At 38.0% G+C, this 18,063-nt stretch overlaps 1 protein-coding gene across 1 annotated transcript; it reads right to left on the reverse strand.

The window, feature by feature from the left end:
• Positions 1-1,660: 1,660 nt before the first annotated feature.
• Positions 1,661-13,170, reverse strand: LOC145509404 (olfactory receptor 10H4-like). The gene is made up of 2 exons (XM_081498042.1): positions 12,657-13,170; positions 1,661-3,092 (listed from the first exon to the last, which is right to left on the reverse strand). Exon 2 carries the CDS (start codon positions 2,977-2,979, stop codon positions 2,131-2,133), a length of 849 nt encoding a protein of 282 aa, XP_081354168.1. The 5' UTR covers positions 2,980-3,092; positions 12,657-13,170; the 3' UTR covers positions 1,661-2,130.
• Positions 13,171-18,063: the final 4,893 nt, after the last annotated feature.

Here is an 18,063-nt window from a genome sequence, read left to right on the forward strand (position 1 = left end):
GGTCCTGGTGACCTAGTCACATATGCCTCCTTGTTATGTTATAAAACACAAATATTTGGGGTTTTGGTGTTGTCCTTGGTCTCTGACCCTGTGATAAGAGTGTCTTTTGTATGCTAATGAGATGACTGGTGGCTGTGAGTTTATCCTTATAAAACATCTTTGGTTTGTAACTCAAATATTTGACCTCATCTTTTAAGTTAACAATTTACATTCCACAGAGGAATGTGAATTCCTGGATCCTCAATCATATAGTCCCAAAAATCAGCATGGGAGTCAAACAGATATAAAGGTCCATAGGACTCTGTTTATTCACAGGTTATGTGACCTCCACCAACATCTCCTTTCTACATAATGAAGATACCTGTAGGTAGCCTCTGATCTCTCTTTGTGCCATCTTGAGATAGCCCTCTGCCCTTTAAACATACTCCCCAAAGAGATACAATTTTTACACAGTAATGAGAAATCTATGTGTTATTGAAAGTTAAATGTGGGAAAAAGATTTCTGTAAGACATGCGATAACAACACACTTTTAAAGAACTAAACAGACATTTCTCCAAAGAAGACATACAGATGGCTAACAAACACATGAAAAGATGCTCAACATCACTCATTATTAGAGAAATGCAAATCAAAACCACAATGAGGTACCACTTCACACCAGTCAGAATGGCTGCTATCCAAAAGTCTACAAGCCATAAATGCTAGAGAGGGTGTGGAGAAAAGGGAACCCTCTTACACTGTTGGTGGGAATGCAAACTAGTATAACCACTATGGAGAACAGTGTGGAAATTCCTTAAAAAACTGGGAATAGAACTGCCATACGACCCAGCAATTCCACTGCTGGGCATACACACCGAGGAAACCAGAATTGAAAGAGACACGTGTACCGCAATGTTCATCGCAGCACTGTTTACAATAGCCAGGACATGGAAGCAACCTAGATGTCCATCAGCAGATGAATGGATAAGGAAGCTGTGGTACATATACACAATGGAATATTACTCAGCCATTAAAGAGAATACATTTGAATCAGTTCTATTGAGATGGATGAAACTGGAGCCCATTATACCGAGTGAAGTAAGCCAGAAAGAAAAACACCAATACAGTATACTAATGCAAATATATGGAATTTGAAAGATGGTAATGATAACCCTATATGCGAGACAGAATAAGAGACACAGATGCATAGAACAGTCTTATGGACTCTGAGGGAGAAGGTGAGGGTGGGACGTTCTGAGAGAATAGCATTGAAACATGTATATTATCATATGTGAAACAGAACACCATTCCAGGTTCGATGCATGAGACAAATGGTCAGGGCTGGGGCAATGGGATGACCCAGAGGGATGGGATGGGGAGGGAGGTGGGAGGGGGGTTCAGGATGGGGAACACATGTAAACCCACGGCTGATTCATGTCAATGTATGTCAAAAACCACTACAATATTGTAAAGTAATTAGCCCCCAACTAAAATAAATAAATTTATTTTAAAAAAAAGTTTATGTGCTTACCTAAGCATTGATGCCTCTTCTCTTTCTCCTTCCCTCTATCACCCTTCTTTCTCCTCTAAATCACTCTTTCTTTCTTACTTTCTCTCCCTCCTTCATTTTCCCTTCTATTTCTTCTCTCTCATAGCCTTGTAATTAGTAAACAATTTCCATGAAGACAAATAATTTATTCTTTTATTTTTATTTTATTTTTTACATTTGTCATAACTAAAAAGATAGTTATAAAACACTGGACACAGTGCTTGATATAGAGAAAATTTTCAATGCTTGTTGGTTTTTATAATTATTTTCTGTTGTTATTTTCTATTTTATAGTGGTGGGTAAGAAGAAAAATGAAGTCTTTTCTTGCTTATCCATTCAAAAAGGACCATGGGCATCAGGGCCAGCACTCATTCATGGGATGTTCCCTACTTGACCATAGATATATGTTCTAACCCATAGATGATGGGATAGAGTTTATCACACTGTGTCATGAAAGAGTGGTGCCAAAAGGATTGCAAATGGAGGAAAAATAAATAGCTAGTATGGAGTGTAGATATTTCAACACATCTGAATCCTTACCATAGTTCTATGGAGAAAAATATTATGATCCTAGCCCTTTTCTTCACCACCCAACTGGTCATCAGGAGCTTAGAGAAGAGAATTTTCTGTGGAAGTTTCTCTGTATGGCGTTCTTCAATTCCTTATTCCTCAGACTGAAAATTATGGGGCTAAGAAAGGGAGTGAAGACTGTGTAGGTGGTGGCCATCAGAGTGTTACTCTCCATATAACGAGGGCCCTTGGGTTTGAGGTAGATGATGGAGGCAAAACCGTAGTGCACAACCACTATGGTGAGGTGGGAGACACAGGTGGAGAAGGTCTTTTGCCGGCCCTCAGAAGAGGGGATCCTCAAGATGGCGGCCACAATGAAGACATAGGAGAGGACGATGAAGAATAAGCACCCCATCAGGGCCGTGACACAAACCATGATCACACCCATGGTGACAGAGGCAGTCTCCTTCCCACAGGCCAATTTCAAGAGGGCAAGGACATGACAGGCAAAATGGTAAATCTTATTAGACCTACAGAAAGTGAGATGAAAAACTATCAGTGTCACCATCATCCCCATGACTGAGCCACCAGCCCAGCACCAAGACACAAGACGGGCACAGTCATGTGTGCTCATGAGCATGTTGTAGCGCAGAGGGTGGCAGATGGCCACATAGCGGTCATAGCCCATGATCATGAGCAGGAAGGAGTGGGTGAAGCCAAACGTAAAGGAGAAGAACATTTGGCTGGCACAGGCCACAAAAGTGATGGAGTGGTGGGTGGAAAGCATGTCTACCAGCATTCGAGGGGTGACTGCAACAGTGAACAGAATCTCGGAGATGGAGAGGGCACACAGGAAGAGGTACATGGGGGTGTGGAGGCTGTGCTCCCTCCAGATGGTGGCCATGATGAGTAGGTTCCCCAGGAGTGTGAACAGGTACATCAGCAGGTACAGTAGGAAGAAGGTGGGCAGGAGATGCTGAGGGAAGTTGGAGAAGCCGATGAGGATGAATTCAGACACTGCGCTGTAGTTCTGACTAGACGAGGATGTTGCATCTGGGGAGATCAGAAACAGAATGAAGGCACAGTGGTTAAAAGAGAGGCTATAACATAGGTTAAATGATAACTGAAGACTTCTGTACTATATAACTAACTACCTTCTTAACTTTTCTGGGTCTCAAAATTTTCATCAGTAAAATCATAATAGTTGTTATCATTTCATAATGTGATAAAAATAAAATGCGATCAGTATATTAAATGCTGAAGACATAGTTTAGCTCCTGGGTTTTCAGCAGTGACTACAAAATGAAAAGTTTCCATTTTTTGGAGGCATTGAAGACAAACAGAGATGATCAGGATCATATTCTCTTGAATAATGTGCTTATTGTAGAAAACACTTATTTGGTTCTCAAGGCTGTAAAATGTTTTTCTTCTGAGACTCTTTGTCTTTTAATTGATAATTTAATACATTCATATTTATTTTAATACTGTATTAATGGCACTCTTTTTTTCTGTGTGGTTTCATATTGATATTTACTATTCTAAATTAGCTGAACAGAAAGTTTGAAAATAAATGGATGGAAGAATATATGCCAGAAAAAATGTAGCAAGTGACAGCTGAGGCAGTAATTTTGAAAAGAGACAAAATGAAATTTAAAGAAACAATAATTATCTTCCATTTACAATTGCAACTCAAAGCATCAGATTTCTCTGGAGGAATCAGAAAGACACCAAGCTTAGGACATATTGTGCCAGTTTGAAAGGAAACTTTTGGTGAGTAATGGCTTAATGTTAAATGCATGCCAGAATCAAATTGCAAATGTGCCCACTGGTCAAAGCTAATTGCCAGAATGAAGGATCATTGTACGAAGAATGGAGGAGCAAGCTAAATGACACCACAAAGATGCAATCAGAAAAATCCAAAGGTGGAACATGCTACAGAACAATTGATTTTGTAATGTAGGTATCACTTTCACTAAAGAATATGGAAAATTCAAGGGACATAACAAGCAATTGCAATATACAGTCCTAGCTTGGATACTAGTTTAGAGGAGCCAGTGTGAATTAATTTTAAGGCAACAGAGGAAATTTTCATATGTTATAAATGAATAATTAGGTATAAATAATGTGAGATCATTATTAACTTAATTATTGAGTAGGCCAAAAAGTTTATTCAGGCTTTTCTGTAACATCTTATGGAAAAACCTGAATGAACTCTTTGGCAAACCCAATATTAATTTTAAATGTGATCTTGTGATTTTGTGTGTGACGAGAAGCATTCTTAGTTTAAATGCAGACTGAAATTAAAAATTACACAGACACACACACACATCCACACTCCAAGAGAAAAAGAAAATTATTAAGTATAGAAGAACATCATAATGATTGGCATAAATATCACTAAATCTATATAACTGTATACTTTGAAATAGGAAGTAATAAATAATCAGCATAATTTCAGTGAATATATATAAAAAGGAAAAGCTAAATTGATATGAGATAGATGCAATATACAGCTAGACTTGCTCAAAGTATAGAAATTTAACTTATGAATTATTAATTAGAATGCAATTAATAATATTTGTAAATGGTGGCTTAGTAAAGAATCCACTTGCAATGTGTGAGCCTTGGATTCTATCCCTGGGTTGAGAAGATCCCCTAGAGGAGGGCATGGTAACCCACTCCAGTATTCTTGCCTGGAGAATCCCATGGACAGAGGTACCTGTTAGGCCACAGTCCATGGGTTCACAAAGAGCTGGACATGACTGAGTGACTAAGCACAGAACAGCATAAATTAGTTATTGGATATATTTAGACTCTTCAATAAAGAGATAGTAAACATTTTTTTAAAGAGTTTAGGGAACTTTTACAAAAACTGAACTTGTATTTAAGACATAAAAACATTTTCCATGAATTTCAAGTATAAATATGACGTAGATTACAGTGCACTAAAAGTAGACATTGTTGAGCAGAAGCTTCTTAGATCCACTGTGTTTGGGAGCTAAAGTATTAAATAATACTTTGTAACAATAGCAAAATATAAAGTAAATTTTAATACTTTATAAAATTTTATAATTAAATAATTCAAGCACATAATGTCAAATTTTAAACTAAATTTGTACTATGAAAAAATACACAGCTTTCAATATATTTTTGGAGAAATTTTTACAAGAAGAAAGTCATGCTTAATAAAATCAAAATCAGGTTGTTGTAAAAGATTAAAACAAGGAGAAGATGCCAATAAGAAAACACAAAAATTAAAATTGAAAAATAACTAGAGAAATAATAGATATTTTTAAATTAATAAAGATAGAAAAATACAAGTTAGGAAATTTGAAATAATACACTAAGGAAATAAATTTAGAATATATAGGGAAATGTATCTTAGAAAACTATAAAATTCCAAATCTGGTGCAAGAAAAAATAGAGACCTTGGGGACTCAAGTCAATTTTGAGGAAACTGAAAAATTTAATGAAATGCAGTCATTCCTCAATAACCTTGGCCCCAGTGGGTTTTCAGGTAATCTCTCTTAAGTTTTTAAGGAACATTTGAGGAGTATCTTATACTCATTTTTAAAAGCCAGAAAAATCATATGAAATATGCTCTCCCTGTTTCATTAAGTTAATGCAATCTTGGTTCTAAATCAGATCGAATGTTAATAAGAAATGAAAATTATGGGTCCATTTCACCTACCCATGCAGATTTTTAAAAACTCTTAAGAAGACATAGCCTAGTCAAATCCATTCTTTTTTCAAAAATAATGTATGATGATAAAGTGTTTTGACTTCTCCCATAGAAGACAAGAGTGGTTCAACATCAGAAAACCTATCATCCGACTCATCAGGTGAATAAACTAAAGCAAAAAAATCATATAATTATTTCTATCAAGGCAGGAATCTATTTCCTAAAATTCCAGTCCTATATTTATGATTTTAAAAATTGGCATGTATTTAATATATGTATTAGTATATATAAATAAAACATTGTTTTATATCTACAACATAATGAATGATATATATGTATACATATATATACATATAAATCATAAATCACAATCATTTATGTCACAAACATGTTATGGAAAAGGATTTTCTTAGCTAGGTAAAGAATATACACTATAGGTACTGGCACAAAACAGACACATACAATCAATGGAACAGAATAGAGAGATGATAAATAAACCCACGCACCTATGTTCATTTAATCTATGACAAAATAGCCCAGAATATAAATGGAGACAAGATAGTCTCTTCAATAAGTGTTGCTGGAAAAGCTGAACTAGATGTAAAACAATGAAATTAGAACATTTTCTCACCACATATTAAAAAATAAACTGAAATGGATTAAAGACTTAAATGTAAGACTAGAAACCATGAAACTCCTGGGAGAAAACATTGGCAGAACACACTTTGACATAAATTATAGCAATATTTTTGTCTCCTAAAGTAAAAGAAAAAGCAAAAATAAGTAAATGGAACCTAATTAACTTTAAAAGCTTTTGCACAGCAAAGGAAACATGGACAAAACAAGAAAAAAGCCTACAGAATGGAAGAAAATATTTGCAAATACTATGACTGAAAAGGGTTAATGTCCAAAACATAATCATACATCTCAATATCAAAAAACAACCTAATCAAAAAATAGGCAGAAGTTCTGAGCCATCAGTTTTCCAAAGAAGACATACAGTTGGCTAACAGGAACAGGAAAAGATGTTCAACCTTGCTGATTATTAGAGAAATGCAAACAATAAAAAGAGCTATCACCTCACATCTGTCAGAAGGGCTATCAAAAAAGTCTAGAAATAACAAATGTTGGAGATGATGTGAAGAAAAGGGAACACTTGTACATTGTTTGTGGCAATGTGAATTGGTGCAGCCACTATTAAAAACAGTATAGAGGTTTCTAAAAAAAAAACTAAAAATAGAACTATCATATCATTTAGCAATTCCACTCATGGTTATACATTTGTAAGAAATGAAAACACTTATGTGAAAATATACATGCACCTCAGTGTTCATAGCAGGACAATTTACAATAGCCATGATTTGGAGCATCCTAAGTGCCCAAACAGGAGATAGATGAATGGCTTAAGAAGATTAATAATATTATTAATATAAATAATGTATGTAATGGAATATTATTCAGCCATAAAAAGAATGAAATTCTGCCACTTGCAACAGCTGGGTGGGCCCAGACAATATTATGCTTTGTGAAATAAGAAAGAGAAACACAAATATTGTGTGATATCACTTATAACTGTAATATAAAAACTAATACACACAAACGTATATGTAAAACAGAGACAGATTCACAGGTACAGAAAACAAACTAGTGAGTACCAAAGGGGTGAGGGAAAGGGTGAGGGAAGAGGTGAGGGAAAAATTAAGGGTAGGGGATTAAGAGTTACCAACTTCTGTGTATAAATAGATAAGCAACAAAGAAATATTGTATAGCATAGGAAATTATAGCCATTGTCCTATAATAACTTTTAACAGTAGGGGACGACAGAGGATGAGATGGTTGGATGGCAACACCGACTCAATGGACATGGGTTTGGGTAAGCTCCGGGAGTTGGTGATGGACAGGGAGGCCTGGCGTGCTGCGATTCATGGGGTCGCAAAGAGTCGGACACGACTGAGCGACTGAACTGACTGACTGAATCTGTAAAATTACTGAGTCACTATGCTGTACACCAGAAACTTGTGTAACATTGTAAAACTCAACTGCATTTCAATGCAAAAACACCTTAAAGCAGGATATATGCTACAAAACCAGCAAATAGTTTACTAATGGGGAACTTTAGATGCATTATTTTAGGAGCAAGAATCCAAGGTTACTTACTGCCTCTGCTGTCCTTTAACATGGAACTGAAAGCCATAAGCAGTGCACTAAGGAAAGGAAAAGAGAGAAGGCATGCAAGGTTGGAAGGGAAGAAACATGATTACGCACATAGAGAAGGTGAAAAAATGAAAATGAAGTTTATTAGAACACAAGAAGGACAAAGTTTCAGAAGGCAAGATCGACAACAAAGAAACATAGTATTTCTCATAGTATTACACCAGTGATTATCATTCAATACATATAATTTAAGTTAAGTAGAATAAGACAGGGCAAAGGCTAATAGAGTTTTGTCAAGAGAATGGACTGGTCATAGAAAACACCCTCTTCCAACAATACAAGAGATGACTCTACAAATGGATATCACCAGGTGGTCAATACTGAAATCAGATTGATTATATTCTTTCCAGCCAAAGTTGGAGAAGAAACAAGATCGGGAACAAAAATAAGTCAGCAAAAACAAGACTGGGTGCTAAGTGTGGTTCAGATCATGAACTCCTTATTGCAAAATTCAGACTTGAAGAAAGTATGGAAAACCAGTAGACCATTTGGATCTGATCTAAATCAAATCTGTTACAACTATACAGTGGAAGTGACAAATAGATTCAAGGGATTAGATCTGATAGACAGAGTACCTGAAGAAATATGGATGGGGTTTCATGACACGGTACAGGAGGCAGTGATCAACACCATCCCCAAGAAAAAAAAAAATGCAAAAAGTCAAAATTTTTGTCTGAGGAGGCCTTACAAATAGCTGAGAAAAGAAGAGAAGCTAAAGGCAAAGGAGAAAAGGAAAGATATACTCATTTGAATGCAGCATACCGAAGAATAGCAAGGAGAGATAAGAAAGTCTACCTCAGTGATCAATGCAAAGAAATAGAGGAAAACAATAGAATGGGAAAGACTAGAGATTTCTTCAAGAAAATGAAAGAAACCAAGGGAACATTTCATGCAAAAATGGGCTCAATAAAGGACAGAAATGATATGGACCTAACAGAAGCAGAAAATATTAAGAAGAAGTGGCAAGAATACACAGAAGAACTCTACAAAAAAGATCTTCATGACCCAGATAAGCACAATGTGATCACTCACCTGGAGCCAGACACCCTGGAATGTGAAATCAAGTGGGCCTTAGGGAGCATCACTATGAACAAAGCTAGTGGACGTAATGGAATTCCAATTGAGTTATTTCGAGTCCTAAAAGATGAGGCTGTGAAAGTGCTGCACTCAATTTGCCAGCATATTTGGAAAACTCAGCAGTGGCCACAGGACTGGAAAAGGTCAGTTTTCATTGCAATCCCAAAGAAAAGCAATGCCAAAGAATGTTCAAACTACCACACAATTGTACTCATCTCATACGTTAGCAAAGTAATACTTAAAATTCTCCAAGCCAGCCTTCAACAGTACATGAACTGTGAACTTCCAGATGTTCAAGCTGGTTTTAGAAAAGACAGAGGAACCAGAGATCAAATTGCCAACACTCGTTGGATCATCAAAAAAGCAAGAGAATACCAGAAAAATATCTACTTCTGCTTTATTGATTATACCAAAAGCCTTTGACTGTGTAGATGACAACAAACAGTGGAAAATTCTTAAAGAGATGGGAATAACAGAACACCTTACCTGCCTTCTGAGAAATCTGTATGCAGATCAAGAAGCAACAATTAGAACTGGACATGGAACAACAGGCTAGTTCCAAATTGAGAAAGGATTATGTCAAGGCTGTGTATTGTCACCCTGCTTATTTAACTTGTATGCAGAGTACATCATGTGAAATGCCAGGCTGGATGAGGCACAAGCTTGAATCAAGATTGCTGGGAGAAATATCAATAACCTCAGATATGCAGATGACACCGCCTTTATGGCAGAAAGTGAAGAAGAACTAAAGAGCCTCTTGATGAAAGTGAAAGAGGAGAGTGAAAAAGCTGGCTTAAAACTCAGCATTCAAAAAACTAAGATCATGGCATCTGGTCCCATCACTTCATGACAAATAGATGGGGAAACAATGGAAACAATGTGAGACTTTATTTTTTGGGCTCCAAAATCACTGCTGATGGTGACTGCAGCCATGAAATTAAAATATGCTTGCTCCTTGGAGGAAAAGCTATGAGAAACCTAGACAGCATATTAAAAAGTAGAGACATTATTTTGTCAACAAAGGTTCATCTAGTCAAAGCTATGGTTTTTTTCATTAGCTGAGTGCCAAAGAATTGATGTTTTTGAACTGTGGTGTTGGAGAAGACTCTTGAAAGTCCCTTGGACTGCAAGGAGACCAAACCAGTCAATTCAGAGGAAATCAGTCCTGAATAGTCATTGGAAGGACTGATGCTGAAGCTGAAACTCCAATACTTTGGCCACCTGATGCGAAGAACTGACTCTTTGGAAAGACCCTGATGCTGGGCAAGATTGAAGGCAGGAAGAGAAGGAGATGACAGAGGATGAGATGGCTGAATGGCATCACTGACTCGATGGACATGAGTTTGAGCAAGCTCCAGGATTTGGTGATGGACAGGGAAGCCTGGCATGCTGCAGTCCATGGGGTCACAAAGAGTTGGAAAGACTGAATGACTGAACTGAACTGAGGATAAGACTGTCAGTGGTGACACAGACTATAAAGAAAAACCCTAAACATCTTGTTCTCAGGGTCCTTGAAACAAAAATTATTGTGTTTGCAAAAGGTCTTTTCTTTGGGTGAGTTATAACTACTGATCTTCACCAGTTTAGAAATTGAATCTGAGAATGATTTAAAATATTTAGTATTAACACATTTAAAAGAACAATAATAAACCCATTACATTTTAATATAGAAACACTTTTAGGAAAGCAACTGCATTTTCAAAAACCAAGTAGTGAGAATAGTGGTCTGGTTTCAGATTTTCTCAAATATGTTCGATTTCTGGCCTACTGCAAGACAACTAGATTCTGGTGTTTGATGCTTAACTTAATCTGTGGCAATGAAGCATATGACAAATATACATCCTGACATGAGCGGGGAAAATAAGGACCTGGTGTCCCTCGAGAAGTGGTCCCTGGAACCCTATGGGTCCTAATATGACATTTTGAAAAGCTCTTGTACAAAATATCTAAGATTTAACCAAAGACATGCAATACTTCCTGAGACAAATATTTCAGTCTATAACAAACACATAGAGGATGACTGGAATACATGTAAAATAGTACATACTCTTGAATGGGATGACCTAATATGGTAATAATATCTCTTCTTCCCTAAATTATCCTGTCAGCACAATTGCATTAACTATTCAATTAATGGATTATAAGTTTAATAATTATATTAACCTTCTTCTAAAAATAAAGTCAGAGTGAAACTATACATCTTATAAATTGAAGCAAACAGGAGAAATATTGTATGTCTTCCCAGATATTGTGACACATTATAGAGTCACAGCAATTTTTAGCATTGTGAACCAAGAACAGAAAAAGACACTGGTAAATTGAATGGATATCTCAGAAAATACCCCAGCATTATAAAAAATCTAATATATGATATATGTGGCAGTACATATAAAGAAAAAGATGCATTGTTTACTCGTGTCTAGTGGGAAGACTGGTTCTTTTATGAAGCAAACTTCATCTGAATTTCTACCCAAGACCACATACAAGGTGGAATCCAGATGGATTCAAGACATATACATGAAATATAAACCGTAAAGTTAATGGGAGAAAGTGTATGAGAATTACTTTGTTGATCAAGCTGTGAGTGGAGAAGGACCTCCTAAACAAAACTTCTAAAGCACAGACCTAAAGGTGACATGAAAACATTAGCGTTTTGAATTTTGGTTCCGCAAAAGATATTCTGAATAAAGTTAACAGGCAGATGGGAAATTCGTACAAGACCATCTGCATTGTCTAAAACAGGTAACACTCGCAAGAAGAATAAAGAAGTAGGTACCTCGATATAGGTATGAGCAAAGGATATGAAAAGAGAAATCACAGGAGTTACTCAGGCAAATGAAAAGATGCTCAAAGAAAGGATTGGGGGGAATGAATGAAAGCAGTGGGATTTCACTGAGTACATATTCACATGTACATATTCAGTTTCCCAAATTGGAAAATGCCATGGTGATTGGGCAATGGGGAGAGGGGAATCCTCCTGCACTGCTGGTTGGAATGTAGAATGGTGAAATGAAGAATAAGAGTAAACATGCTCTGTACACCAGCAAATTCATACCATATCATAATAAATTTGTTAAAATTCATAGAAGTTATAACACAAAGAGAGACTTCTAAGGTAAACTATGAACTTCAGTTAATAGTAATTGATCCATAATGGTTTATCAGTTGGAACAGGAGTGCCAGACTATTACATTTGCTCAGTATGTAACAGCATCCCAGGCATCAAGACACCAGGTGTCTGTAGCATCTCTCCCTCCCAAGATCATGACAACCAAGCTATCTCTGAACATGTCCAATGTCGACTGTAGGACAGAACCATCCCAAGTTAAGAATAGCTGACCTAGGAGCAGCAAAGTGAACCTAGGCTGGGTGAGAACCAACGATTCAGAATGGGTAAACAGAGAAGAGCCCCAGCAGCCTCTTGGGAATGAATCCTCTCTTTTGGACCTTCTCCCCAGCCCTGACTTCATCCCCAGGCTGGCCAGAGCTACCCACAACTGTCTGATTCTGCTTTCCTACTCTTTCCTTTCTGATTGCCCTCAGCCTGGCCTGCCTCTTCCATGAAGCAGCCAGCAGGGAAGGGCAGAAGATGCTCTCCTGCCTGAGGCTCTCAGTGGTGCCCACAAGCAAGGGTGGAGTTGCACCTCGGGCTCCTGGAAGTGATCCTGTGTGTTTTATCCCAGCTGTGGGTTTCCAGCAGGCTGCTCCCCCAGGAAGCCAACCTAGAAGCTTTGTCCTCAGGGTTTGCGGAGTCAAAGAGGGACTTCAAGGGGCCTTTGAGAGCTTGTAGCATCTACTCCTTCCTCTCATTATCCACATTCACAAAGGTCATGAGTCTCTCCTCTACCCACAGAGGCATGAGACCCTGCTGAGGGCTGAGGAGCTCCCATTCTCGGGGGGAGACAGGGCTGGAGACAGATGTCCTCAATCCACTGGGGTCAAGGTAGGGTCAGAGGGAAGGCAGAAGCTGGAGGAGCCAAGAGTGAGATTGCAGGACTGTGTCTACAGGAGAGGACAGATGGATGGCTTTTTAGAATAAGAGTCATTTGGAGCTGGGTCTTGGAGAGTCGTTTTCCTTGTGTAACATATGTCTTCTGGCCAAATTGGCCAAAAATTACCTCTTCTCCCAATCAAATTCTACCCTATTCCCATAGTCCTGGTAGTCCAAACCAGAGACTGTGATATTCACATAGGTCTCCCAGTGATGTCATAAAACGTAACTATATGGCAGAAAGCGAAGAAGAACTAAAGAATCTCTTGATGAAAGTGAAAGAAAAGAGTGAAAAAGTTGGCTTAAAACTCAACTTTCAGAAAACTAAGATCATGGCATCCAGTCCCATCAGGTCATGACAAATTGATGGGGAAACAATGGAAACAGTGAGAGATTTTATTTTCTTGGGCTCTAAAATCACTGCAAATGGTGACTGCAGCCATAAAATTAAAAGGTGCTTGCTCCTTTGAAGGAAAGCTGTAATCAACCTAGACAGCAAATTAAAAAGCAGAGACATTACTTTACCAACAAAGGTCTGTCTAGTCAAAGCTATGGTTTTTCCAGTATGTATGGATGTGAGAGTTGGACTATAAAGAAAGCTGAGCGTCTAAGAATTGATGCTTTTGAACTGTAGTGTTGGAGAAGACTCTTTTTTTTTATAATAAATTTATTTATTTTAGTTGGGGGCTAATTACTTTACAATATTGTAGTGGTTTTTGCCATATATTGACATGAATCAGCCATGGGTTTACATGTGTTCCCCATCCTGAGCCCCCCTCCCACCTCCCTCCCCATCCCATCCCTCTGGGTCATCCCATCGCCCCAGCCCTGACCATTTGTCTCATGCATTGAACCTGCAATGGTGTTCTGTTTCACGTATGATAATATACGTGTTTCAATGCTATTCTCTCAGAACGTCCCACCCTCACCTTCTCCCTCAGAGTCCATAAGACTGTTCTATGCATCTGTGTCTCTTATTCTGTCTCGCATATAGGGTTATTGTTACCATCTTTCAAATTCCATATATTTGCATTAGTATACTGTATTGGTGTTTTTCTTTCTGGCTTACTTCACTCGGTATAATGGGCTCCAGTTTCATCCATCTCAATAGAACTGATTCAAATGTATTTTTTTAATGGCTGAGTAATATTCCATTGTGTATATGTACCACAGCTTCCTTATCCGTTCATCTGCTGATGGACATCTAGGTTGCTTCCATGTCCTGGCTATTGTAAACAGTGCTGCAATGAACATTGGGGTACACGCGTCTCTTTCAAGTCTGGTTTCCTCGGTGTGTATGCCCAGCAGTGGGATTGCTGGGTCATATGGCAGTTCTATTCCCAGTTTTTTAAGGAATCTCCACACTGTTCTCCATAGTGGCTGTACTAGTTTGCATTCCCACCAACAGTGTAAGAGGGTTCCCTTTTCTCCACACCCTCTCTAGCATTTATTGCTTGTCAACTTTTGGATAGCAGCCATTCTGACTGGTGTGAAGTGGTACCTCATTGTGGTTTTGATTTGCATTTCTCTAATAATGCGTGATGTTGAGCATCTTTTCATGTGTTTGTTAGCCATCTGTATGTCTTCTTTGGAGAAATGTCTGTTTAGTTCTTTGGCCCATTTTTTGATTGGGTAGTTTATTTTTCTGGAATTTAGCTGCAGAAGTTGCTTGTATATTTTTGAGATTAATTGTTTGTCTGTTGCTTCGTTTGCTATTATTTTCTCCCATTCTGAAGGCTGTCTTTTCACCTTGCTTATAGTTTCCTTTGTTGTGCAAAAAGCTTTTAATTTTAATTAGGTCTCATTTGTTTATTTTTGCTTTTATTTCCAATATTCTGAGAGGTGGGTCATGGAGGATCCTGCTGTGATTTATGTCGGAGAGTGTTTTGCCTATGTTTTCCTCTAGGAGTTTTATAGTTTCTGGTCTTACGTTTAGATCTTTAATCCATTTTGAGTTTATTTTTGTGTATGGTGTTAGAAAGTGTTCTAGTTTCATTCTTTTACAAGTGGTTGACCAGTTTTCCCAGCACCACTTGTTAAAGAGATTGTCTTTTCTCCATTGTATATTCTTGACTGCTTTGTCGAAGAGAAGGTGTCCATAGGTGCATGGATTTATCTCTGGGCTTTCTATTTTGTTCCATTGATCTATATTTCTATCTTTGTGCCAGTACCATACTGCCTTGATGACTGTGGCTTTGTAGTAGAGCCTGAAGTCAGGCAGGTTGATTCCTCCAGTTCCATTCTTCTTTCTCAAGATTGCTTTGGCTATTCGAGGTTTCTTATATTTCCCTACAAATTGTGAAATGATTTGTTCTAGTTCTGTGAAAAATACAGTTGGTAGCTTGATAGGGATTGCATTGAATCTATAGATTGCTTTGGGTAGTATACTCATTTTCACTATATTAATTCTTCCAATCCATGAACACGGTATATTTCTCCATCTGTTTGTGTCCTCTTTGATTTCTTTCATCAGTGTTTTATAGTTTTCTATATATAAGTCTTTTGTTTCTTTAGGTAGATATATTCCTAAGTATTTTATTCTTTTTGTTGCAATGGTGAATGGTATTGTTTCCTTAATTTCTCTCTCTGTTTTCTCATTATTGGAGTATAGGAATGCAAGGGATTTCTGTGTGTTAATTTTATATCCTGCAACTTTACTATATTCGTTGATTAGCTCTAGTAATTTTCTGGTAGAATCTTTAGGGTTTTCTATGTAGAGGATCATGTCATCTGCAAACAGTGAGAGTTTTACTTCTTCTTTTCCTATCTGTATTCCTTTTATTTCTTTTCAGCTCTGATTGCTGTGGCCAAAACTTGCAAAACTATGTTGAATAGTAGTGGTGAAAGTGGGCATCCTTGCCTTGTTCCTGACTTTAGGGGAAACGCTTTCAGTTTTTCACCATTGAGGATAATGTTTGCTGTGGGTTTGTCATATATAGCTTTCATTATATTGAGGTATGTTCCTTCTATTCCTGCTTTCTGGAGGTTTTTTTTTTTTTTAATCATAAATGGATGTTGAATTTTGTCAAAGGCTTTTGGAGAAGACTCTTGAGAGTCCCTTGGACAGCAAGGAGATCCAACCAGTCTATCCTAAAGGAAATCAGTCCTGAATATCCATTGGAAGGACTGATGCTGAAGTTGAAACTCCAATACTTTGGCCACCTGATGCGAGGAACTGACTCACTAGAAAAGACTGTGATGCTGGGCAAGATTGAAGGCAGGAGGAGAAGAAGATGACAGAGGATAAGATGGTTGGATGGCATCACTGACTCGATGGACATGAGTTTGAGTAAGCTCTGGGAGTTGGTGATGGACAGGGAAGCCTGGCATGCTGCAGTCCACGGGTTCACAAAGAATCAGACACAACTGAGCAACTAATGTGACTGACTGATTTTGTCTTTTGGTGTTGTCTTTGGTTCCTGACCCTCTGATTAGAGTAGGAAATGGCAAACCACTCCAGTATTCTTGCCTGGAGAATCCCATGGACGGAGGAGCCTGGTAGGCTACAGTCCACGGGGTCGCAAAGAGTCGGACACGACTGAGCGACTTCCCTTTCCCTTTTCCCTTTCCTCTGATTAGAGTGTCTTTTGTATGCCAATGACATGACTGGTGGCTGTGGGTTTATCCTTTTATAAAAGATCTTCTGTCTCAACCCAAATATTTGGCCTCATCTTTGAGTTAACAATTGACCTCCCACATCAGGTTCCCTTTCTTGGTCCTCAGTGATATATATTCCCAAACACCAGTGTGGAACTCAGACATAAAACGCCTCGTGATTCCCTCCATTCACATTTGTGTGACTTCCACCAACATTTCCCATCTGCATAATGAAGGTACATATCTTTGGCCTCTGACCTCTCTTAGTGTAATCTTGAGACAGCATTCTGTCTTTTAACACACTTCTCAAAGAGGTGCAAGTATAATAGAGTAGTAAAAATTGATGTTTTACTGAAAATTATGTGTGGGAAAGGAAGATCCCCTGGAGAAGAAAATGGTAACCCACTCCAGTATCCTTGCCCTAAGGATCCCATGGACAGAGGATAGAGGAGCCTGGCAGGCTACAATTCATGGGGTCACAAGAGTTGGACATGATTTAGCAACTGTACCACCACATGTGTGGGAAAAATAGAGATTTCCATAAGATGTTGGATAATAACACCCTTTAATATGTCCATGTTCTTACCTAAGCACCCATCCCTCTTCTTTTTTTCTCCCCTCCCATTCTTTCTCTGTCTCTCCCTTCCTCCCTCCAGCTTCTTTCCTTTCTTCCTTTTCTTCATATGTAGATTGCTCTATTAGCAACCTCCTTCTGTTCCTCTCATCTTGCCCAGATTTTGCCCCATATATGCTTTAATCAATTGAATGATCAGATCTAATCAGCTCAAATACTACTTGCCTGCTTTGTCTCTCCCTCTCTGTCTCTCCCTCACTCTGACTCTCACAGTTGCTCTCTCTCTACTTTGAATTCTTCCATAGTTCACTCAGTTCAGCTCAACAGAAAGACTTCCTTTTCTGTCTATAACTCCAAAACCAAGTGAGAAACTGTAAAAAGTAAGCCATTTTCTCTGACAATTGCTTTATTTTCCATTGTACATTTGTAATAATTAACGTATGTCAGTAATAATAAAGCACTAGGCACAGTACTTTATGCATAAAAGGACTCAATTCTCATGGCATTTATTACTATCTTTAGGTTATTTTGTTTATTCTTATTTTCTAGGATGGGGAAATAAAATCTTCTCCTTGCTGTCTATTCAAGAAGAACCACACATGTCAGGGTCCTCACTCATTCTTCTGGTGGCCCCCACCTGCCTATAGAAAGATAAGATATTCTTAGACATAAATAATGGGATGAAGTTCCTCTCACTGAATATAATTTAAAGATTATGATGATAGAACTTATGGAAGAGAGGGAAATATTGGAGAAAAACAAACAGTATGCATGAAACTGCTTTGGAGCATGGATATTTTACAGACCTGAATCATTGCAAGAGTTCTATGGAGACAGACATTATTAAGCCCAAACCTTCTGTCACACTTCCATACCACCTAACTAGCCA

This window comes from Giraffa tippelskirchi, chromosome 6, assembly GCF_054371585.1.
Source record: "Giraffa tippelskirchi isolate mGirTip1 chromosome 6, T2T-mGirTip1v1.2.pri, whole genome shotgun sequence".
In the NCBI taxonomy this organism is placed as follows: domain Eukaryota; kingdom Metazoa; phylum Chordata; class Mammalia; order Artiodactyla; family Giraffidae; genus Giraffa; species Giraffa tippelskirchi.